General features: G+C 44.9%; 1 protein-coding gene across 7 annotated transcripts in view; it reads left to right on the top strand.

Moving 5' to 3' along the window:
* Nucleotides 1-23,960, top strand: part of KMT2C (lysine methyltransferase 2C) — a 223,971-nt gene that overhangs the window by 164,864 nt on the left and 35,147 nt on the right. For all 7 annotated transcript variants that reach the window (XM_066585567.1, XM_066585564.1, XM_066585562.1 and 4 more), the window contains 9 exons: nucleotides 85-2,826; nucleotides 5,873-6,198; nucleotides 8,102-9,780; nucleotides 11,472-11,580; nucleotides 14,410-14,488; nucleotides 15,843-15,906; nucleotides 17,026-17,258; nucleotides 18,175-19,719; nucleotides 22,507-22,719. In XM_066585567.1, coding sequence (XP_066441664.1) covers nucleotides 85-2,826; nucleotides 5,873-6,198; nucleotides 8,102-9,780; nucleotides 11,472-11,580; nucleotides 14,410-14,488; nucleotides 15,843-15,906; nucleotides 17,026-17,258; nucleotides 18,175-19,719; nucleotides 22,507-22,719 — 6,990 coding nt within the window. The remainder of the gene's footprint in view (nucleotides 1-84; nucleotides 2,827-5,872; nucleotides 6,199-8,101; nucleotides 9,781-11,471; nucleotides 11,581-14,409; nucleotides 14,489-15,842; nucleotides 15,907-17,025; nucleotides 17,259-18,174; nucleotides 19,720-22,506; nucleotides 22,720-23,960) is intronic.

The raw sequence follows: 23,960 nt of genomic DNA, 5'->3' as shown, positions 1-23,960 counted from the left end.
AAGTCCTGAAATACCCTTTAAAAAAAATCTTTAATCTTTGAATACACAATTATTAACTGAGCCTGTTGACCACTGATTTTGCAGCAAATGCGTCAGAAGAGCAAGCAACAAGCAAAGATTGAAGCGACACAAAAACTTGAGCAAGTAAAGAATGAGCAACAACAGCAGCAGTTCGGATCCCAACCTCACTTGAGTCAATCGGGAAATGACACCCCAAACAGTGGAATACACAGTCCTCTAACACCTCTGAATAGCGGAAATATGTCTCCAATTCAGCAGACTTTTGGTAAAGATGGCTTTTCCAAACAGACTTTATCCTCCTTCTCGGACGATGTTTTTGTGAAGCCACAAGCCCCACCACCAACACCAACTAGAATTTCCTTGCAAGACCCCCTTCAGCTCTCCCAGCCACATTCACCACAGATGATGTTCTCACCTGGATCTTCGACTTCTAGACCATCATCACCAGTGGATCCATATGCTAAGATGGTAGGAACTCCAAGACCTCCCCCTGTGGGTCAGAATTACCACAGGAGGAACTCTGGGTCTCCTATGGATATATGTCCTCCAAGACATGTTGCCGGAAATGACTCTTCTGATAATAAACCATCACCTATTAGAGATCCCTCTTCATCTCCCTCTAGCGGTGATCTGGGTGTAAAGTTAGCAGATTCACAAAGGTCTGTCATGTCATCAGAACATTTTGCAAAGCCAGGGTTTTCATCACGGATGCCACATAACATAGATCAGGTTGTAGACGGTCCTGACTCATTTGCTAAACAAAACTCCTCCAGGCCTGAAATGTTTCAAAGACAATCACTGGCACAAAATAAAGTCGATCCATATGCAAGGCCTCCTCTCACTCCTACTCCTGGTGTTTCACCCAGTAGTCCTGCCCCATTTAAAACTCCACTTCGTCCACCTCAGTCACCACAGGAATCTTATGGTTCACTGCCAACAACACCTCGTCGAATGTCCACAGACCAATATGAAAGGTCTATTATGACGCCACGTCCATCTGAGAATTTTTCACATGATCCTTTTAATCAAGCCTCACATCGTTCCTCTACAAGTGAATTTGCCCATCCACCTAGACTGATACGACAACATAGTGACCCTCAGTCATTATCAAGATCAAGTACACAGGATCCATACTCGCAACCTCCAGGAACACCACGACCAGTAAATAACCCATATTTGCCGTCACCAAATGCTTCAAGAGCACAAGTCGGTGACCCTTACCTTCAGCAGCCATCTACTCCAAGACCGTCTGCACAAACAATGGATCCTTACAGCCAGCCGCCATCTACTCCTAGACCCATTGTTGGAGACGTATTTGCTCAACCCAGTATGAACAAGAGGCACCATGATAACTTTGCCTCCTCAGCAGGACCTCCGAGGCCTGGCATGGATCCCTACTCTCAACAGCCTGCTACTCCTAGACCTATTTCCTCAGATCCATATTCTCAACCTCCAGGAACACCAAGGCCAGTGTCTTCAGATCCATATTCGCAGCCACCTGGTACACCAAGGCCAATGCCTACCGATCTGTACTGTCAGCCACCTGGTACACCAAGGCCAGTGTCTTCAGATCCATACTCGCAGCCACCTGGTACACCAAGGCCAATGCCTACTGATCCATACTCTCAGCCACCTGGTACACCCCGGCCAATGCCTTCTGATCCATATTCGCAGCCACCTGGTACACCCCGGCCAATGCCTTCTGATCCATATTCGCAGCCACCTGGTACACCCCGGCCAATGCCTTCTGATCCATATTCGCAGCCGCCTGGTACACCCAGGCCAATGCCTTCTGATCCATACTCGCAGCCGCCTGGAACACCAAGGCCAATGCCTTCTGATCCATACTCTCAACCACCTGGAACACCAAGGCCAATGCCTTCTGATCCATACTCTCAACCACCTGGAACACCAAGGCCAATGCCTTCTGATCCATACTCTCAACCACCTGGAACACCAAGGCCAATGCCTTCTGATCCATACTCTCAACCACCTGGAACACCAATGCCAATGCCTTCTGATCCATACTCTCAACCACCTGGAACACCAAGGCCAATGCCTTCTGATCCATACTCGCAACCACCTGGAACACCAAGGCCAATGCCTTCTGATCCATATTGTAAACCACCTGGCACGCCAAGACCAATGCCTGCAGATCCATACTCTCATCCTTCTGGGGCTCCAAGATCTATTAATATAGATCCTTATTCTCAGCCCCCGGGTACGCCACGGCCTGTTCTTTCAGATCCATATTCCCAGCCCCCTGGAACACCCCGACCTGCTCCCACAGACTCTTATTCTCATCCAAACAGAACTCCTCGTCCTGTTCTTCCTGACCCTTATTCTCAGCCTCCGAGAACCCCTATGCCAGGTGTTCCAGACAACTTTAATCGTTCTTCTGTGGTTCGATCGGGATTGATAAGTCAGGAGACTTTTGGACATGCACAAAACAGAGGACCTCCTCTGCCAGCTCCTTACATGAGACCTGATGCAAGCTCCCAGAATCCTCGGATGGCAGGGCCAGGGGCAGGAGACATGTTTAGTCATTCTTCTTTGACTAACCAGGATACTTTTGAACAACCAACAATGACTTCTCATGTGCAAACTGGAGATGGATTTGGAGATTCATGTGATATAGTTGATCAACAAAGACCATTTACTGAGGAAGCTTTTAGCGGAGCTGCGAACATTGCAGAGTCTCCTCAAGGACAACAGTTTGCGAATATTCAGCAAGCAACGAGTATGCCGGATGCCCAAAATTCAATGAATTTGCCGCTTGTAGACTCTGAAGAGAAAGCAAGACAGGTAAATATTCATTTCTTGTGCTTTTACAATTTTTCCCCGAAAAAAAGACCCTGTCTTATATTGCTGCCGCAAAAGAGGCACCAGGCCTTATTTTGGGGGGATGTCTTATTATACCTATCTAGCAGACTCAGTCCAGGTCTCTCCCGATGTTCTCCGCATCTCAGACGCGCTTCTTGCAGTCCATGGCTGCCCACAGAAGATTACTTCCTGGTTATTGGATTCATAAATCCCACCTCCAGGAAGCGATGGCTCTGATTGGTTCTCGGGTGCTGCTCAGCCAATCAATGCAGCTCTCGATGAACCCATGCGATGGCCATGATTGGTTCATCGAGCACTGCATTAATTGGCTGAGCCACAGTTGAAGAAGCAATCACAGCCATTGCATTGTGGAGACGGGATTTGATTGATTTTTTTTAAATCAGTGTTTCGGCCATGAAAAACGTCTGACACGTGGACAGCATATAGACCCTTATTATACAATGAGGCAGCGCACATTACCCTGGTTTTTCACGCAGACAGACTGCATGAAAAAACTCATCACTTGTCCTTTTTTTGTATTTGTATTTTGCAAATACATGTCAACATGTGGCCAGTCCATTTATTGTATGTCCGTGTGGTGTCCAATGCGAATTGTGCCTGAGCCTTTCGGGCGCAACTTGGGCACACAGCAGTGCGCACCTGGCCTTGGTAGAATCTGCTTACATTCATGGTCTCAATATATTCTACATGAATATACTATCGATGTAAGATACTTAACCTCCCGCTTCCCATGGCGTACTTTTAGGTTATCAGCCACAAAAGGGTTAGCACAAAATGTTGTATGTTTACAGCATGTCGATTGCACAGGTTGCCAACCTCCCACTGTTAAAGCCTCTTACATGCTTAACCTTTTACATGCAGTGATCAGTATTAACAGGGAGGCGCTCCCTCTGTGACATCAGCCGTCCGCCATGAAATAGTGGAGGGTCAATGGGTTGCCATGGCGTCCCAATCTGCCATGGCCTGTTATCGCTATAAGTAATACTACATCGCAGTACAGAAGTACTGCAGAACGTCCCCTACAGGAACGTTTCTAAAAAATTTTTTAAAAATCCCAAAGAGCAAATAAACTTTGTTCACTCTCCCTCTTATTTGTTTAAAAAAACACGTCTAATATTGTCGCATCCATAAAGAACCGTACCACTAATTAAGTATACTTTTTTTTTTTTTTTAAGCATTTGCTGTGCAAGTTAAAAAGTTTGTGTGTTTGTTTTTTTTTTGTTTGTTTTTTGTTCATTTTGCCTCCCAAAACGCACAATAAGTGAGCAAAAAGTCATGTCTTCCCCAAAATGGTACCAAAAATCTACAGCTCATCACACAAGATACAAGTCCTCGCACAACTCTGTTGCTGGAAAAATAAAAACATTACGGGTCCTTGAATGTATAAAACAAAAATTTTTTGTTTTCCAAAAAGGGGGTTTTATTGTGCAAACATTAAATCAAAACCCAAAACATATAATTTAACTTTCATTCTAATCAGACCGGTGTAGTTTAAAAGAAAAAAAATAAGGCGGCAAGATTGCGTTTTATTCCGCCTGCCCCACTAAAAGTCATGTTATACGAAACCTTATATGTACCATAAAATGATTCCAATAAAAAAAAACAAAAAAACAGCTCATCATGCAAAAAAAACAAGCCCTCATACGGCTGTATCGATGGGAAAAGCAAAAATAGTTATGGCTTTTGAAAAGTGAAGATGAAAATCGCCATAAAATTGCTGCATCCTTAGGTTCAAAATGGGGCGTGTCCATAAGGGGTTAAAATGTGCTTCCACTTGACAAACAAGTAGCTATGCAGCAACACTTACAGTAAGCTTACATTTTGCCGTATAAAATGTTAGAAAGTTTGTCTGTCTGAGAAAGGACAAGATGGGCCAGCCGTAGTACGGCACGCTCATGTGAATTGTGTAGTATCTCAAAGTTAAAGGGGGTTCTCACTAAAGACCTTTATACCCTATCCACCGAATAGGGGATAAATCTGTGATCCCTTGGGGACCTCGTGGACTACCCAGATCTGCGCACTCAGAATGCCCCATTTGTATGGAGCAGCAGTGCCCATTCTCAGCCACAGCTCCATTCACTTCTATGGGATGGAGAGAGATTGATGCGCTCCACTATCTTTTTCTATTCATTAAAAGTGAATAGACTGGTGTTCATACATGCCTACCGGCGATCTGTTCACATGGGGCATTCAGGGTGTGGAGATCTTGGGATTCCTAGCAATTGGACATTAAAGACGTATTCCCAGAATCGACTTATCTCCTGTCTGTCGGCTACTGATTGATATCTGAGTTCTCTCATGTGTCCAAATTGATTAACAATGATCATCTGAGAAAGATCAAGAGACATCAACTGCGGGAAGTCACCACTGTGCTCTTTCCAATGAGCCTAGCCCATTGAGCTTTATTTATTATGCGAAGCAGAACAAAAGAAGTCCATCGTCAAGTGTCATGGAAGCTGTATGAAGTTTGAAGAACTGTAATGCTTAGTACAGACTGAGCTTGTATGGCTGTGTCTGCGAAATGATCATTCACCAGACGATCGATCATTCAGTGGTGGTTCAACCTTCAACCACATTTATATGTGCACAGGTCTCCCAGGCATCCATATCAAACCGGAAGCGTCTTCTGCGCTACTCAATTAAAGCAACCCTCTATATTCGTTTTATTCGCTTCCGCCCTCCTTTATACCCGTACAGATGCCGATCCGTCAGTTCCTGGGGCCTAGACTACTTGATGCAAACTGTAGATTAGTAATCGAGCCACTAGATGCTGCTCTCGCTCCAGGCTATGAACAGCGCTGGCCAGTCAGAGCAATGTGTAATGGCTTAGACTACTGATGCACAGTGTTTATTGGGTAAGAGGTAGCCATCTTGACCATCTTGGACTACCAGAATGGGCCTCCAGGAACTAGTGACTTTACGGTAATAAAAAAGGGCACCTGGTAATGTAATTTTGTTTTTCACTCTTCATTTAAGCCTCTTTTACTTTTTGAATATTTTTTTGTAGCGTCAGAAGTTGCGAGAGATGATCCTGCGACAGCAGCAGAACAAGAACTCCATCCGACAGGAGAAACCAGTGGATCCTTTACAGATGAACCCGAGTGGACATCCCGCACAATGGCAAGACGGCACACACAGGCATGAAATATTTAACAGGCCTCCACCACCTTATCCTGGCAACATCCAAGCTTCACTGGGCTCCAAAGGAAACCCACGATTTCCTGTTTTTCCCAAAGAGCAACATACTCAATTTGCTGGGAATGGCCAGTTCAGTAGACCACAGTTTCCAGGAGACGTTGCAAACATGGCTATGAGACCGCACCCTGGAAATAGGTACGGTATATGGTAAATACTCTTAACCATGTGGTCACATTTCAAAATTGTATCGCTGTCTCCCCTGCATATTTGGGTTACCAAGGTGGCTGGTCTAAACATGGCTTCACAGTTGATGGCCTTCAAGGCTATGTTCACACAGCATAAAATCCGGGTTAGATTTTTCCAACGACGATTTCAATGCAAATTCGCATCACAGATCTCAATGCTTGATGCGGCTTTCCTTTTTGTGTTGCGGAAGCAAATTTTAGCCAGTCACCAGGGTGAAAATTCACGTGCAGTTTTCCGCCACAGATTCTGCTTTAAGAAGTGTCTGATCACTACTTTTTATTTTCCAATTCCCTTTAAAAGCAGTAAGACACTTAATACATGGAGTGTGCCGCAGATCAACTCTTTTGATCTCGTATCATAACTTTGGCGCAGCCAGCCCTTTAAATAGCTTTTAGTACCACAAGTTATGTCCCTATCCAGAGTATAAGGGTCCGACTATTGGGGCTCTCATGGACATGCGCTCCGGAGCGTCCCCAAATGAACGGTGTGGTGGTCGAGCATACAACCCACTGCTTCATTCATTTCAGTGTGACTGCCAGAGATGGCTGCAGTCAAGCGCTCAGCTAACTCTGCAGTCCTGTTGAAATGAATAGAGCAGTGGGGTGCATGTGTGGCCACTAGAGATGAGCGAACGTACTCGGTAAGGGCGATTTCGCAATCGAGCACCGCGATTTTCGAGTACTTCACTACTCGGGTGAAAAGTACTCGGGTGCGCTGTGTCCGTGAGCGGGGGGTTGCAGAGGGGAGTGGGGGGTAGCAGCAGGGAACAGGGGGGAGCCCTCCCCCCCCCCCCACTCCCTGCTGCAACCCCCCGCTCACCCACAGCGCACCCGAGTAGTGAAGTACTTGAAAATCGCGGTGCTCGATTGCGAAATCGCCCTTACCGAGTACGTTCGCTCATCTCTAGCGGCCACCACTGCATTCCCTTAGAGATGCTCTAGAGCCCTATCCTCAGGATTGTTAGGGGTACTAGCGATCAGACCCCTTCCAATCAGCAGTTATCTTCTCTCCTGTGGATTTAAGGATAACTTTTTGTGGTGGTAAAAAAACCTTTAGGCTGGGTTCACGCAGGGCGGAATCCCGCCGGAAATCTGATGATTTGGCCGCAGCTAAAAAACGCACGATTTCCTCTGGGAAAGCGCAGCTTCAAAACCCGCAGCACTTGGCCATAGAGAGGAGTGCAGCCGTAACGGAACAAAAAATAGATATGCTGCAGCCAGGAAAATCCGTGCCACAGCGCCGACTTTGCCGCGACGGATTGGCCATACCGTGTGGTTGAGATTTTTGACAAATCTCGTCCACGTGGCTGGCTAATCCCGGGATTAGCGGCCGCTGGCGGATTTGCCGCAGCGAAATTCCACGTGGAATCTCTGCGGCAAATCCGCTCTGTGTGATTCCTTCAAGTCCCAAAGCTGGGACGCACACTTATCTCTAGTTAGAGCCCACCAACCTTGGCCACCCTGAATGCAGTCACCAGGTTGGACAGAAATAGCCAAGTGCCATGTGCTACGTCTCCATAACTCCCATAGAAGACAAGAAAAGTTAAGCAATCTGCATCGCCCAGCGAGCTGCCCTGTTTCCGTAACTCGGGAGCTGTGAAAACGGCGTAACGCGCTGTTACACTGTTTGCACATCTTCCCTAAGGGAGTTACAGAACTAGTATAGCCTAGCTGAACAGTTTTCATCATCCCAGACACCCCATAATCGGCAGTAGATGGGAACACCTCTTTAAATGAAAAAATATGCATTGTGCGATTGAACTTGTACTACTGTGAGTTGTCCGTATACTGCAGTTCCTTCCCTGGGGTTATGTAAAAAGGTTTCTAAGTAAATGTTGGTTTTCATTTCACAGATTTGTCTATCATATGCCAGGCCCCGGACCTGTGCCCAGTCATGAGAGATTTTTGGGTCCTCCATTACAAATGCAAGTTCCAGGGATTCCACCACAGATGAGAAGAGAGATGTCAATCGAACTGACAAGACCATTAAGTAATTCCCAGATGACAGCTGGTATAGCACCACATTTCACTCACCAGGGCATGCAGGTTCAACAGCACAATATATCAGGCCAGGCATACATTGAGCTTCGTCACAGGCCACCAGATGGGAGGCCAAGGATTGTCTTCGGGCCGCCTCATAACCTAATGGAACAACCAATGCAGCACCAGAGGCAAATGGCCTATTTTCCTAGACCGGAATTTCAAGGCCCAAGGTTGATGGATTCCATACGTGCCCACCATTCTGGACTATCCGGTCAAGTGCCTCCTGGCTTGGAACAATTGATGGCCACACAAAATCAGGCCATCATGATGCATGAAGTTGAGCAGCCGGCAACAACTGAGAATTATTTGCAAACTCCATTATCCATTGATCATTCAAACAAAGGACTAAGTAGTAATTCGGCAACAAGCGAGTTGGAAGAAAAACTTGACCCCGACGATCCATCTGTTAAAGACCTCGATGTAAAGGATTTGGATGGCGTTGAGGTTAAGGACTTGGACGATGAAGATCTTGAAAACATAAATCTGGATCCGGATGATGCAAAAGGGGTTGAACTAGATGGTTTAGATACGCTAGAAGCAAACGATCCTCAACTTGACGACTTGTTACGCTCGGGAAAATTTGATATTATTGCCTATACGGATCCAGATCTTGATCTTGAAGACAAAAAAGATATGTTTAACGAGGATCTGGATTTTAATGTGCCTATTGACGATAAGTTGGAGCTCCAGTGCAAAGTTCAAGAAGCTGAAGGCAGCGAAGAAACTCTGAAGGCTGCAGCTGATCCTATTCCGGAGACCACTGCTGATGTACCCAACGAAAGCAGTAATGAGGCAGCGTCGCCAAAAACAAAGGCACCTGATGCTACTTCGGATATGACCGGGGAGGCCTCTGGGACTTCGCAGCTAGAAGAGGACATTAAATCTGTACCGTCCTGTAAAAGTGAACGCTCAGATAAAGGCGATAAGGAGAGCGCTCCTAATTCTGTACAGCCCAATGACCCATTGCCTTCCCAAGATACGATTAGTTCATGCGGCATACCGGAGTCCACCTCCGAGCTTAATGACTTGTTAACAAACGAAGGTTCAGAGCTAAACGATGTGGAAAAATTAGTTTCTCCATCCGGAATGATATCAGCTTCACAGCTAAACGTAATGCAGGGCATTTCCCAAAATGTCATGGCCTCTCCTAATCAAGGAATAGATCATCCTTTGAATCAAAGTATGGGACCCAGGCTTAAACATGGCTTTACCCAAGGATCGCCATCAAATTCAAGTTTTCTGACTGGTCAGCAGGGAGCCTCTACTTTTGTCACAGGCGAAGCCTTAAATCAGGCTTTACCATGTCCGAGTGGCCTGTCTAATGCTCAGCAAGTCATGCTCCAACAGAGTCGTGAGCGGCCTCTACTTCTGGAGGAGCAGCCTTTATTACTGCAAGATCTATTAGATCAAGAGCGACAGGAGCAACAACAGCAGCGGCAGATGCAAGCCATGATCCGTCAGCGCTCCGAGCCCTTCTTCCCAAATATCGGTAGGTAATTGCTCCTGTATTCAGGAAGAGAAGACTTCTTTATCATTCTCTGAGTCTTTTGACCACTGCCTGTTGCTCTACTTTACAGGTTTCTTGGTGAAGTTCTTTTTATTTCCCAGTCCCTATTAATATTATGGAGTTGCAGCCACTATGAAGTAGTTCAAAGAAAGAGAACAAAAAGTTGCAAAATACAAAAAAAAATAGGCTTCTCTTTGACATTTCCATTAATCGCTTCTAGAGTTTTCCTTGAGTTGATCAGTTTGTATTCGCTTTGGCCCAAATGAAAATAAAAAATGCCCATCCCCATTACGGTACCTTCATGCATTTCCATCGTTGTGTTTATGGCATTTTAGTAGGATGCAGGTAAATTTACACTTGCGTTAGGACTCTGTTCAGGGTTTCTGTCTCTGTGCTCAGTTTTTGGAGCAGAGAAAAGGAAATGAAAGTGTGTGTGTGTGTGTGTGTGGGGGGGGGGGGGGTCTGTTCTTTTCCCCATTGATTTCAATAAGGTTTCCAAATAAATGGAATGCAAACAAAAAGATTTCTCCAAAAAACTGAAAACCTAATGGAACAGAAGTAAATGGTAACCTTTCTGCTTAATTTCTAGCTTTTTTGAGACTCGAATGAAAGTTAAATTTTTTGCCGTCAAACCCCCCCCCCCCCCCATTTATCTGCTCCAAAAATGCAGCAGAGAATGGGGACCGCGAACAGAACCCCAACGAAGGTGCCAATTACTGTAACTAATCCTTTGCAAAAGTAGAACGTTATTCCAGTGCTTTGGAATGAACTTGTTGGCGACCCCCGATGTTATATGCACATCCCATGGGTGCAGGGTTTATATGGAGCGGATTTGGGAGCCGAGCCCACTCCATACACACAGGGTTATGGCTGTCTTTGAGAGAACTTCAATCCCAACTGTTAATCACTTAGATGCTGGTGTGACTAGCAGAAGCATTGAAATCTCTTGATAGAGCGATCCCCCGATAACGTGACCACGAGGTGCTGCCTGTTTGTCATTGAACCCTGGCGCTTTGTGAAGGCCCCCAAGGCTGCCTTGAATGTCTTCCTATTAATCCCTGCCTGTGGCAGGGTTTAATAGAGCACCTGCGAGAATACAAGCATTGCAGCTTGTTTCATAAGCGATCAGGCAATTGCAAGTTCAAGTCCCTTTTAAGGGCTAAAAAAAAAAAGTAGAAGTCCATTTTAATACTTTTTAATTGTTGCAAAAAATTTAAAAAAACGTAAGATTCTTGTCTACTAAAATAAGACATCCTTTATCCTGGATGAGGAATGCAGTCAGAAGAACAAAATACAATGTCAGAATGCGCGTTTTTGGTAACCCGGTCTCTAAGAAAAAAATATTTTTGAAAAAAGCTTTCAAAGAATGATGTGCTTTCCACAATGGTACCAATAGAACCTACAGGTCCGCTTGTGAAAAACCAGCCGTCATACTGGCCCTCCGATGAGGCAAAATAAGTAGTACAAAAAATTGTATATAAATTTGTTGCTGTAACTGAGCCCAGAATGAACTAACGTGGGTTTTTGTTGCACCGTCGATGCTGTAAAAACAAAACCACCCAACTCTTTTTCATTCCTCCCCCTTTTTTAAGTTTTCCAATACAATACATTAAATGATATCTTCCTTTTTTTTAGATCTAATTTCCTGTCGTGTTTTTTGTCTTAACTTTTAGATTTTGATGCCATTACTGATCCTATAATGAAAGCAAAAATGGTCGCTCTGAAGGGCATCAATAAAGTCATGGTGAATAACATGGGAATGCCACCAATGGTGATGAACCGGTAAGCAGCTGATTTATTATATGCACATTTTGGAAATGCTTAGTTCATAAGATGTCAGAATGGGCTAAATCTGTGCTCCCTCCTCAGCGGGATGGACCTGACAGGACCGCTATAAAGGACAAGGGCTTGCATGCACATTTAACCCTTTCCAATCCACTGTCTGACCTCTGAAGACATTATGATTTAAGGCTGTACAGCTCTGATGTTGGAAGACGTCCATCGGAGTTCTCTTACTGTATATCGCCAGCCTCTCTACTGGCGGAGCCTATCCAACGTGTCACCTCATGCAGTACTGGCTTTAGCCAGCAGAGAGCGCTGTTGTATAACGGCAGAAAAAGAGTAAGCCAACTAGGAAAACCAGGATACAAATTGGATTGGAAAGGTTTAAAGGGAACCTGTCTACACCTTTGAGCCCCAAAAACTGTTACGGCACATAACGATGAGGGGTCCAGGGGCGGGTTAGGATTACTGCTGCTTATACTTGCTGCGTCCCCCCGTTCTAGCTCTGTGCCCTGAGAAAACTGTTTGCAAGCACACCTTGACTTTTTTTTTTGAAATGGCAATGTCCGCGCGTTTCTCTAATTGATCCGTGTGAGAGTATGTGCGCACAGCCTTCTGAAAAAAAAGTCATCACTGTTTGTGCGCTTTGGAGGCACATCAGATGACTAAGTTCTCAAAAAAGTACATCAAAGTGATCATGGGAGATTTTACCCATCCAGACATTAGTTGGGAATCTCTCAGGTAAAAGTAATGGATCCTACAGATTCTTATCCGCTCTTGCTGACAACTTTATCTTCCAAAAGGTAGAAGAGAAAACAAGGGGATCTGCTATCTTGGACCTAATTCTTACCGGCCATTTACACGGCAAGATTATTGCTGAAAATTCATTCGAACTAACAAAAATGAGCAATAATCGTCCCGCGTAAATGCAAGACAATTGTTTACTATTCGTTCACTTGATAACTATTTAGTTATCGCTGACTTTCAGTCAACATAAGAATCATTCCTGGATCATTGAGCATGTGAAGCGCTGAGTGAGGAGTCAGAAACAAGCCACCTAGTGGTGACATCAGCGCTCATGCAGTCGTTTAGCCGACTGTCGACCCATCTGAATGGGACAAAATGGTTGAGTAAGTGAGGCCGCTCTCACAAGGCGGGTTTTTGTTTGTTTTTTAACAGCGTTTGAAACGCTATAAAACACTGCAATTAAAAACGCGGCGGTTTAACAAATGCCTGTGTGAGACTGGCTTATTGGTGGCTGGGACCTGAGGAGTGCTCATGCTGTCTTTGAATTTTGGATAACAAGGAGAGGAAGACCTGAGGAGACTCAAACTTCAAGGTTGGGTTTTTAGAAAGGCAGATTTTAATGGACTCAGAAGGCGAATAGGAAGGATCCAATGGCTGGATGGTCTTAAGGAGAGAAATGTCCAAGAAGGATTGGAAATATTGCAAAATGAGATTCTCAAAGCACAATCATTAACAATCCATTTAGAGGAATTGGCCTAAGCAGCAGCAGCACATGTGAAGAAAGATTTGGGTATGCCAATAAATCACAGACTGAACATGAGTCAAAAGTGTGATGCCGTAGCAAAAAAGGCAAACCATTCTAGGAACCATAGAGTCTAAATCGTGTCCGGTAATTATCCCCCTCTACTCTTTCTAGGACAGATATCATCTAGCATACTGTGTCCAGTTCTGGGCACCCCAATTTTAAAAAAGACATTGACAAATTTGGAGTAAATTCAGAGAAGAGGTACCAGGATGGTGAGCGGTTTGCAAACCATGTCCTATGAGGAATGGTTAAAGGATCTGGAAATGTATAACTTGCAAAAAAGAAGGCTGAGAGGAGACTTAATAGCTGTCTACAAATATCTGAAGGGCTGTCACAGTGCAGAGGGATCAGCCCTATTCTCATCTGCACAAGGAAAGACCAGAAGTAATGGGATGAAACTGAAAGGGAGGAGTCACAGATTAGATATTAGACAGTGAGGGTGATCAATGAGTGGAACAGGTTACCACAGGAGGTGGGGAGTTCTCCTTCAATGGAGGTCAAACATTAGCTGAAACAACATCTGTCTGGGATGGTTTGGTGAATCCTGCATTGAGCAGGGGGTTGGACCAGATGACCCTGGAGGTCCATACAATTCTATGAGTTACTGGGACATTTTCTTAGCTGTGGAGCAAGGGGATATCTTCACAGGCTTCTCCCTGCACTCACAGGCTGACAGATCTGTTTACACTGTCTGCATTCCCCGCTGTCTCTATCGCTCCTGCTATTATACAGTTTATTAAGCATTTGGCCAGAATGTCTGATTACCCAACTTCCACAATAATCCTGGTAAAGCAGAGGGGGTGGGCATTCAGATACTGCCTCCCTGCTAAATGGACCAGAGACAGAGCAATGCAACATGGGAAGGGAGGGAAAGGAAGCACAGGGCAGTGAACTATTGGCAGAATGTTAGGCTTGCAACATGCCACATTCCTAAAAGTCAATTGCAAACAGCAGGACAGCAGAAAAATGTTAAAGATCACCTGAAAAGCAGGGTAAGGAGAACCTGGGCAATTTTAGAAAATTTGTTAAAAACTCACACACGATTTAAAGAAGAAGAGAAAAAAAAAAAGAGTAACCAGACGTAATAAATGTTTACACCTAGAAGCTGAAAACTTATTTTTGGCATGTGAAATAAAGTGATACAACATCATGTCACCGAACAAGTAAAGTAAGATGATAAATGACGGGTCATGTAGGGCCGGAATCCCCAATAATTAAAAGAATTATAACGTGTTGTCGTTGTAATATTAACCCCTTTTTTTCTCTTTGTTTTTCAGATTTCCTTTTATCGCTCAGCAAGGGCCGGGTGCACAAAACATGGAAGGCCAGAGCGTCGTCCCACCAGGAATCTCACAGGTATAAGGTTTTACTCATTTACACTGAATGGTCACTTTAGTAGAGACCCCCATCTAGTAGCGCACTGGACCTCATTTTGCCTCCACCCTCGGGTATTAATGGACCCAGGGTGTGCTAAGAAAACCTTCCCCACACCATTACTCCATCTCTACCAGCTGACAGGAAGGGGTTATCGATTCATTCTGCTTGCACCAAATTCTGACCCCCCCCATCATCACGGTGCACCAGACATCTGGTATCCTTTGACCATATGATGTTTTTCGGCAGCTCAGTGATACTATTTTTGTGCTCTTTTGTCCACTGGAGTCTCAGATTTCTGTTTTTCTTAGACACAGCGGTGCCAAAATTGGTCACCTGCTGTTATAGCCCTTTGTGCCAAGGAATGATGAGCTGCGTATTCGAACACATTTATTGGAGCATTGTATTCAATTGTAGTGCAGTGCCTGTTGGTCAGAACGATTCTTAACATCCTCTTCTGACCCCTTTAGTTAATGAGTTGTTTTCGTTTTCAGGATCCCCTTTTGCTGCATGTTTTTCCTCTCTCACACCATTCTCCGTTTACTCTCCACCCTGTTACATGACAAAACCCCACGCGGCTGGCAGTGACCCCGGCTAGTCTAGCACCGATGACCTGACCTCATTGGAATCGCTCAGATCGCTGGATTTTCCCATCTAATGTGGATTCACAATGAAACTGATCCACGGAAAACGTGTCACATGATTTTATGCTGGACTCCGGGGTCACGGTCTAACTTCAATGCAGGGAGGCTTCAATCGTGAAAGGGCCAGGGGTCTAATAAAGGGACCATTCAGTGTGTGTTTTAAAAACTCGTACTGGATGTTTGCTATGGTGACTACTAAAGATTCACTGACCTCATCTGAAAGTTTTCTTAGCTACATGTTTGCTTTAACAGTATGGTATCTATGTTGTGCTTTTCTGTTCCGTTGAAAGGTCTTGCATTTTTTTCTAGTCCAGAAAGTAGATCATTAATCAGATTGCAGTGTAAGGTGACCCTTTAAATGTAGCTAACACAGAATCTCCCTATAGGTGCTGGTCACAGCTTACCTCCTCCCCATTCCTGCACCTCAGCACAACAGCCTCTTCAATCAGCTGATCGGTGGGGATCCTGAGTGGGGCGCCCTCACTGGTCAATATTGATGACCTATCCTGAAGATAGGGTCATCCATAATTTAGTTTTGTGAAACCCCTTTAAGACCTAATACACAACCCCTTTAATGACCAATGTGTAATGCCCATGCAGACGAGGTATTTAGAATCTTCTAGTGAGGTGATGTATCAGCTGATGATGTCTGATATTGTAGGCTTGTATTTAACAGTCTCCTATTTCTACAGGATGGAAGTATAGCTCCACAGATGATTCGACCAAACCCTCCAAACTTTGGTCCCGGATTCGTCAGTAAGTATATTCCACATCCATTATAATTTAGTGTACATTATTCTTGTTTCTGGTATATGCCGCCCCAAACCTGCCGCATTGCTTATAGAAGAGGGACTGGACACGTGCTGCGGTTTTAATTTTTTATGCAAGCCTGTGGGTTTTCAAGTTCCTACTATTTAAAGTGTAACTAAACTTTACACCACAATGCCAACATGTTTTATAGTGTCCTATCAGAAGCATTGATTGATGAATGGGATCCGGATGCTGAGATGTTCTGGTAATCCCATCCTCAGCTAGGCGAGCAATGACAGCGCTTGGATGATGGCGATCAATGGGTGTCTTTGCAGCCGGCCCCCCAGCAATCAAAACTTTTGACCTGTTCCTATATATAAAGTACACTTACACTTTAAAAGTTTAGTTACACTTTTAAACAGGACTTGTCGCCAGTTGTCACCCTTGTAAATCGTGGATCGCATGTCACAGGTCAGGAAATTGGCGTTTAATTTTTTTTTTGTTATGTCCGATTGGCCCGTCCCTACCTTTTTTGTAAAATTAAATATATTCAACTCCCACCGAATATGAACATTAGATCTGAGTGGCCTGGTGGGTGTGCCCGCTCTATGCCAACCACACTGATGGTTCTCTGTAACTTCACCCCCTCTTCCTTTTGATTAATGTGGATAACCTCACCTTCAAGGCCAGCGAAGACAGCGATGTCCTGGAAATTGGAGCAAGAATGGCGTTTGTGCAGGATTTTTCCCCGTTTTGACAAACATGTCAGGCTCCACTGCGCGTGCGTTGGTCTGATGTCCGCGGCTTCTGCATCTTTACTGTCCCTTGGATTACTTGGACTGCGACCGGATATTAGCTGTAGGCTTTTCCCCACAGAAGTGCCTGATGTTATTTTATAAGTCATTGTAGGACATGTGAACCTTCCCGACCTACACCAGCATTAGCGATACCACTTGGGTTTATGTCTTGCAGTTGGTTGTAAACTTCTCTTAGAATCAGGCCTCACATGCCCGGTGTGTCATTCCAGGAGACATTCTCTGAAGGGGCACCTTTAGATAAATTTCGAGAACCATCTTGTCTCCTCACTAGGGGTGTCTTTTTTTTTTTTTCTTCTTTTCTTTATAGACGACTCCCAGAAAAAACAATACGAGGAATGGCTTCAGGAAACTCAACAGCTTCTTCAAATCCAGCAAAAATTTTTGGAAGAGCAAATTGGGGCTCACAGAAAATCGAAGAAAGCGTTGTCGGCCAAGCAGCGGACCGCGAAGAAGGCAGGGCGCGAATTTCCTGAGGAGGATGCTGAGCAGCTTAAACATGTTACAGAGCAGCAAAGCATGGTGCAGAAACAGCTGGAACAGGTAAATGTCACTTCCCACTACTGTATAGTGTCCCGGAAAGAAGCACCTCGGCATCTAGGGTATTGGCTTCCCGCTCTATCCGAAATTGGTTCTTTGATGTTTAGAAGAGATGTAGCAATGGGTTTCGTATTAGTAACAAGGCTCAGAGTGAAATGGACTAAAAGCCTATGTTTGCCAATGTAGTGTAATCCAAAGTCTCTTACACTTCAGGGATATCAATCTGTCCAGTTAGGAAGCAGAAGTGATTGTCACTCAATTTCATCTGATTTGGTGCAAATGAAAGTGAGGAACAGGAAGCTACCCCAAAAAGGGACTGGAGACAATTTCCCTCCTCCTTGATTGATTCCTCTGTAGCTCTGCATTTTGCTGGTGCCCTTGTCACTATGGGCAGCATGGAGCGCTACCTGCAGCCCAGTCGGGTTGTGCAAGTAGTCCTGCTCCAGCATGGCACATGCATACATGCTGTCACAGTAGGGTTAGCCCTGTGTCCCAGGGCAATCTCAAGAGCATGAGTAGATACCAAGACACGGGCCATGGCATGAGGAGAGATGGACAGGGACGTAGAAAGGGCATCCACTCAGTATCCGGATCCAAAAGACAGTACCTAAGCCCTAATAAATGACCACCAGCAGTCTGCATGTTTCTGACCAAACTTGCAGATTCCCTGAGGGTGGCATGAATACCCAACCCCCTGTAGTGGGACCTGTGCTCACAGCCAGCCCAGTACGGTGCGGCTCGATTGGCATTCGCCCAAGAGCTCCAGAATTCCCCATTCCAGCATCGGTGCCTCGTTCTCTGAGAGCAGGAGACTTTCAGCTTGAACCTTTCATTCATTAGAGTGATTTGATTTTATTGTCTTGACACTCTTGATCTACATTGACAGTATAAAAGAATAAAACAATGTTTTTAATGACAGATACGAAAGCAGCAGAAGGAGCACACGGAGTTAATTGAAGAATACAGAAACAAGCAGCAGCAATTTTCAGTGTCGCCTTTAATGCCCGGAGTCCTACCACAGCAAACTATGATGGCAGCGGGAGGACCTTCCCCAATGAATGCACAGAACTTCCCCATACCACAAACCCTGCACCCACCGGGGCCTATGATACCAGGCCAACCCAGTCAGCCAAGGATGCCAAACATGCAAGGGTGGCAGCCTCCACCTAGAGATGCCACACCGGTAAATACCCCAAGGATGCAGCGTCCTGCTAATTCTGAAGTCGCCGGTCCGGCTGCCGCTGCAAACCCAAATGCACCTCCAAGAGTTGAGTTTGATGACAACAATCCATTTAGCGAAACTTTCCAAGAGCGGGAGAGAAAAGAAAGGCTGCGTGAGCAACAAGAACGGCAAAGAATTCAACTCATGCAAGAAGTGGACCGGCAGAGAGCTTTGCAGCAAAGGTTAGAAATGGAGCAACACGGCATGGTCGGTCCTGACTCCAATAATAGACCTTTGTCACAAATGCCTTTCTTTAGTCCTGAGTTACCAAATGACTTCATGCAGATTCCACCCCTTCAACAGTCCACACAGCCACAATCCCAACTGGGTCATGCAATAAACCATCCAACTATAGGTAACTCCCCTCCCGATACATCTTTTGCGCAAAACTCTGATAAAAGGTCTTTAGGACTTTCCCCGTATGGACAAGACAATCAGTCTGGGTTTTCACAAACCCCATTTATGCCAAATGTCACCAATGCGTCACCTGTTGCCGATAATGGAAACCCCTCTGGACAGGACAGGCCCGCAAGTTCCACCAGTTTTCAGAGCCCGAGCCAGTCGCTCATACAGTTATATTCTGACATCATTCCAGAAGAGAAAGGCAAAAAGAAAAGGCAGCGAAGAAAGAAAAAAGACGAAGACTCCGATTCTTTGAAATCGCCACCTTCAACACCGCGGTCTGATTCTACCGCTCCACTAACTCCAAGTATCTCAGAAGCATCAACCCCAACCGTTAACGTTGCAAGCGATCTTCAGGGAGAACACGTGGCTGACTTAATCCGTTCATCGACGCCTAATGCAGCAAACAGTAGCTCTGTAGATTCCGAAGGCCCACTCCTCCCTAAAGATGTGAAACAGATAATTCAGGAACCCACATTGGACCAAGAAGATGGTCAACCGCACACTAAAGAGGACATTGATATTCAGGAAATTAAGTTGGAGCAGGTGGAAGGAGATCCGTCTCCCGAAGAATCTGACTCCAAATTAAAGCAACCGTCAGTCGGACTTAAGACTGAAGATGATAAAGCCACATCGCACGATGCACTTTCCACAGAAGTTACTTCTCCTATTGCCTCCGGACCCTCAGGAAAACTGGAATCTGGAAATGAATTACTGAAACATTTGCTCAAAAACAAGAAACAGCCAGTCATGTTGCCTCAGAACTCTGAGGAAAGTTTACAGTCAATTGAAGTTGGTTCCTTTGATTCAAAGTCCACAGGAAGACCTGGAAATGCATTGGTGAGTTCAGCTGTGCCATGATCTATGTATGATGATAGTCATTTGGGTTCTAATATAACATTGGATTTAAAGGGGTTGTAGCAGTATTACAAGTTATCCCCTATCCACAGGGAAAAGCATTACTTGCTGATCTGTGATCTCATCACTTTTCACCTGCAGTGATGTCACAGTGGCTGAGCATGCTCGGTCGGCACTCCCATTTATATGCACTTGCTGCTCGATTCAACCGTCCCCCTGAAAGTAAATAGAATAGCAGTGCGATTGTGCAACCGTTGCTCTATTCAGTCTACATCTCACTGGAGCACTGGGGACACGGGACCCCTGTTCTTGAGATTGGTGAGGGTCTTGCTGCTGAGACCTTTTAGCAATCAGCAGATTGGATAAGGAAAAATTTGCAATTTTAGGACAACCACCTTAATTGCGCTTTCAAAACACTTTCGACATGTCAAAAGTTTAGATTGCTGAGGATTCGGGTGCTGAGACCCCCAACCCAGTATTGTCACTGCTCACTAGCTGAAGACTGGCACATAGACTTTCTTTTAAGCGTGTCTTTCTGCCTCTGTGAAGTTGTCTTCAGCTAGTAAGCAGTGACAGCGCTCAGATGAATGTTTCATCTGCTGCGTTTTAGGGATCAATGGGGGTCTCTGCTCCAAGACCCCAAGGGATCAAAACTTTTAACATGCGTATGCCACGTCAAAACTTTTCTAAAAGCATAGTATTTTAAGGAGTGTTACACATTTATTACTCTTTACACTTTTAAGGAGTATTCTCATCCACAGGATATCCCATGAAAGTCTGATAATGTGGCTCTTATTTTTGGGCTCTCACCTATCTTAAAAACGGGCTGATTACCCCTGCATTAGCTGTATGCAATGGCCAGGGGTGGTTGAAAAGTGCTGAAACAACCAAGCAGGCTGCCTTATGCCGTTTCCCTAACTCCCATAGAAGTAAATGAGATTTACTGAAACAGCATAGCACAGACCCACTCGGCAATTTCTATCCTCCCCGCTATCTTGTACAGAGAGGTAATCTCATCGTAGCCATGTTTTGGTCATGATGGAAGTACCCTCTAAATGTTGATGTGCTATCCTCAGGGTAGGTCATCGCCATCCGATCAGTAGGTGTCTGCCACCCGGGCACCTGCTGAATAAAGGGGTTGTCCCACGAAAGCAAGTGGGGTTATACACTTCTGTATGGCCATATTAATGCACTTTGTAATGTACATCGTGCATTAAATATGAGCCATACAGAAGTTATTCACTTACCTGCTCCGTTGCTGGCGTCCCCGTCTCCATGGTGCCGTCTAATTTCAGCGGCTAATCGCCCGATTAGACGTGCTTGCGCAGTCCGGTCTTCTCCCTTCTGAATGGGGCCGCTCGTGCCAGAGAGCTGCTCCTCGTAGCTCCGCCCCGTCACGTGTGCCGATTCCAGCCAGTCAGGAGGCTGGGATCGGCAATGGAACGCACAGAGCCCACGGTGCACCATGGGAGAAGACCTGCGGTCCACCGTGGGTGAAGATCCCGGCGGCCATCTTCGCAAGGTAAGTAAGAAGTCACTGGAGCGCGGGGATTCGGGTAAGTACTATCCGTTTGTTTTTTTTTAAAACCCCTGCATCGGGTTTGTCTCGCGCCGAACGGGGGGGCTATTGAAAAAAAAAAAACCCCGTTTCGGCGCGGGACAACCCCTTTAACTATTCCAGGAGACCTTGACGCTCCGCTGAGCACCACAGCCTCTTTTCTGACCAGTTGCAATCACGTTCATTCATCACTTGGCTTATGTGTAGCTCTGTTTCATTCCCAGGTGAATGAGACTGATCTGCTATATCAGGCATAGCTGCTATGAAATGTAAACGGTGCCCAAGCACCGCAGCCCATTCTATCTTCTCATTAGTGGGGGTCCAGAGCGGTACATTCCCACTGATCTAATATCCATGACCTGTTCGGAGACTAAGCCATCAATATTCTAGTCCCAGAAAACTCCTTTAAGTACCCTGTGGTTTAGGCTATATTGGAGAAGGGGGTGGTGACTTAAAGGCATTGTCCGAGTTATATAAAGTATTTCTCACTGCATCACCCATGCTGTTACGCTGCTAAATGGCAAAGCCGCAGATACTCCCCTCTCCATTCTTATCTCCCACCACCGGCATCGGTCTCCTTTGTGACATCATCTTTGCAGGTTACAGTCAGCCTGAGCGGTGTACAAACAAGCTGCTGCCCCCAATGGCCATGCTAACTAACACCGAGCAGTGTCATTGGCTGCAGCAGCAGGTTTATGGAACATCGCAGCTGAGACTGGAGTTGCAGCGGGGACGAGTAAAGAGCGGAGCATCAGCTGCTTTCATTTACAGCTTGGGGACCCCCTGAAAGGCACTTTAAAGCGTTTTTCTTACCTGCATAAAGTGTTTTTTCCAGGCAGCGCTCGCTGTCAGTGGAAGCTTTCAGTAAGAGCTGTGCCTGCAATTACCAGCGCCGGCCACTACACAGTGATCGGAGCAGTGGCTTCTGCACCAACCGCAGTGTATCCCGGCACTTTTCGGTGCTGTCTTTAATGAGCACTCTGCCTAATCATTTGGGAAGTGGCTAGTGCGGTTTGCTAAAAGTGAAACGTTTTAGCTAGTCTAAAAAAAATCCATTAAATTCCAACTAAAACATATTTTATGTGATTGTTTCCTTGTTTACATCATCGTGGGCTCTTAAAACCTTAGTCACAAATGTGTCGCTGTGTTAGGTTTCATACAGTGGAAGAATGTAGAAAAGTGAAGAACTAAAGTCATTGTCTGTTTTCCAGCATATCTCAGACCACAAAGAGCTGGCTGGCTTTAATATGAACCAGAACCTAATCCCCAGAACGGATTTTGAAATCGAGAAGAAGAAACCAAGAAACAAGCGGGTACAGAGGACGACAGACAAGCCAGCCCCTCGCTCTAAGAAAAGGAAGAAAGAGGAAGAACAGAAACCCTCCATATTTTCCAACTCTGAGACCTTCACTCAAATAAAGCAGGTAACTATTGAGAGTGATCTCTATCATCTGGAGTGATATATCTATATAATATACACGCCGCTGCAATAGCCATGCTGTAATCTTACTTTAACCCCTTAGTGACCAAGCCTGTTTGCGCCTTAATGACCAGGCCAAATTTTGCAAATCTGACATGTGTCACTTTAACATGGAAAAACACCAGAAAGGTTTTGCATATCCAAGCGATTCTGACATTGTTTTTTCGCCACATGTTGTGCTTCATTTAGGCGGAAAAAATAGACCGATAGAAATTGTGTTTATTTATTAAAAGCGCCAAAATTGGGAAAATTTCGAAAAAATCGTAATTTTTTTCACATTTCCAACTGCAATATCTCAAAAATGTGCAAACATAATATAGAAATTTTTGCTAAGATTTATATTTCCACCCGTTTACTTTATTTTGGGCGCACATTGGAAAAACTTTCGTTTTTTTTTAACCATTTAGGAGACGTACAAATTTAACATTACTTTTTAGCATTTTGAGGAACACTTTGTTTTCCTATACCAAGCCAAGATTGGAAAGGCTCATGAGTGTCAGAATAATAGATACCCCCCCAAATGACCTCATTTTAAAAACTACACCCCTTAATGTATTCACTGAGGGGTGTCATGAGTATTTTGACCCCACAGTTTTTTTTTCAGGAATTAATTCAATTTAGAGGAGAAAAAGTTAAATTTCATATTTTTGCAAATCTGTCATTTTAAAGACATATTTTTTTCCTATAGTTTACATGAAAATCAGGATTTACACCCCAAAATGGATACCCCTATTTCTCCCGTGTTCAGAAATATATCCATTGTGGCCCTAATATTATATCTGAGTTCACAAAGGGGCCCAAAATGAAAGGAGTAATCAGTGTCTTTCAAAACAGAAATTTTGCTTGAAGTCCTTTTAGGCCCCATAGCACACATGTAGAGTTCTTGAGCGCCCAAAACCATAGAAAACCCCCACAAATGACCCCATTTTGAAAACTAGACCCCTTAAGGAATTTATCTAGGGGTGTACTGCGCATTTTGACCCCACAGTTTTTGAATGAATTCAAACCAAGCAAAAGGAAAAAATTGTGATTTTCGTTTTTTCGGCAATTCTGTCATTTTAAAAACAGCTTTTTTTGTACAGCACACATATGAAGGAAGACTTGCACCCAAAAATGGATACCCGTTTGTCCCGTGTTCAGAGACATACCCATTGTGGCCCTAATCTTATGTCTGGATACACAACG

This window comes from Eleutherodactylus coqui, chromosome 12 (genome assembly GCF_035609145.1).
Source record: "Eleutherodactylus coqui strain aEleCoq1 chromosome 12, aEleCoq1.hap1, whole genome shotgun sequence".
Lineage (NCBI taxonomy): Eukaryota > Metazoa > Chordata > Amphibia > Anura > Eleutherodactylidae > Eleutherodactylus > Eleutherodactylus coqui.
Note: the sequence above shows the minus strand (reverse complement) of the source record. Positions and strands in the feature narration are given on the sequence as shown.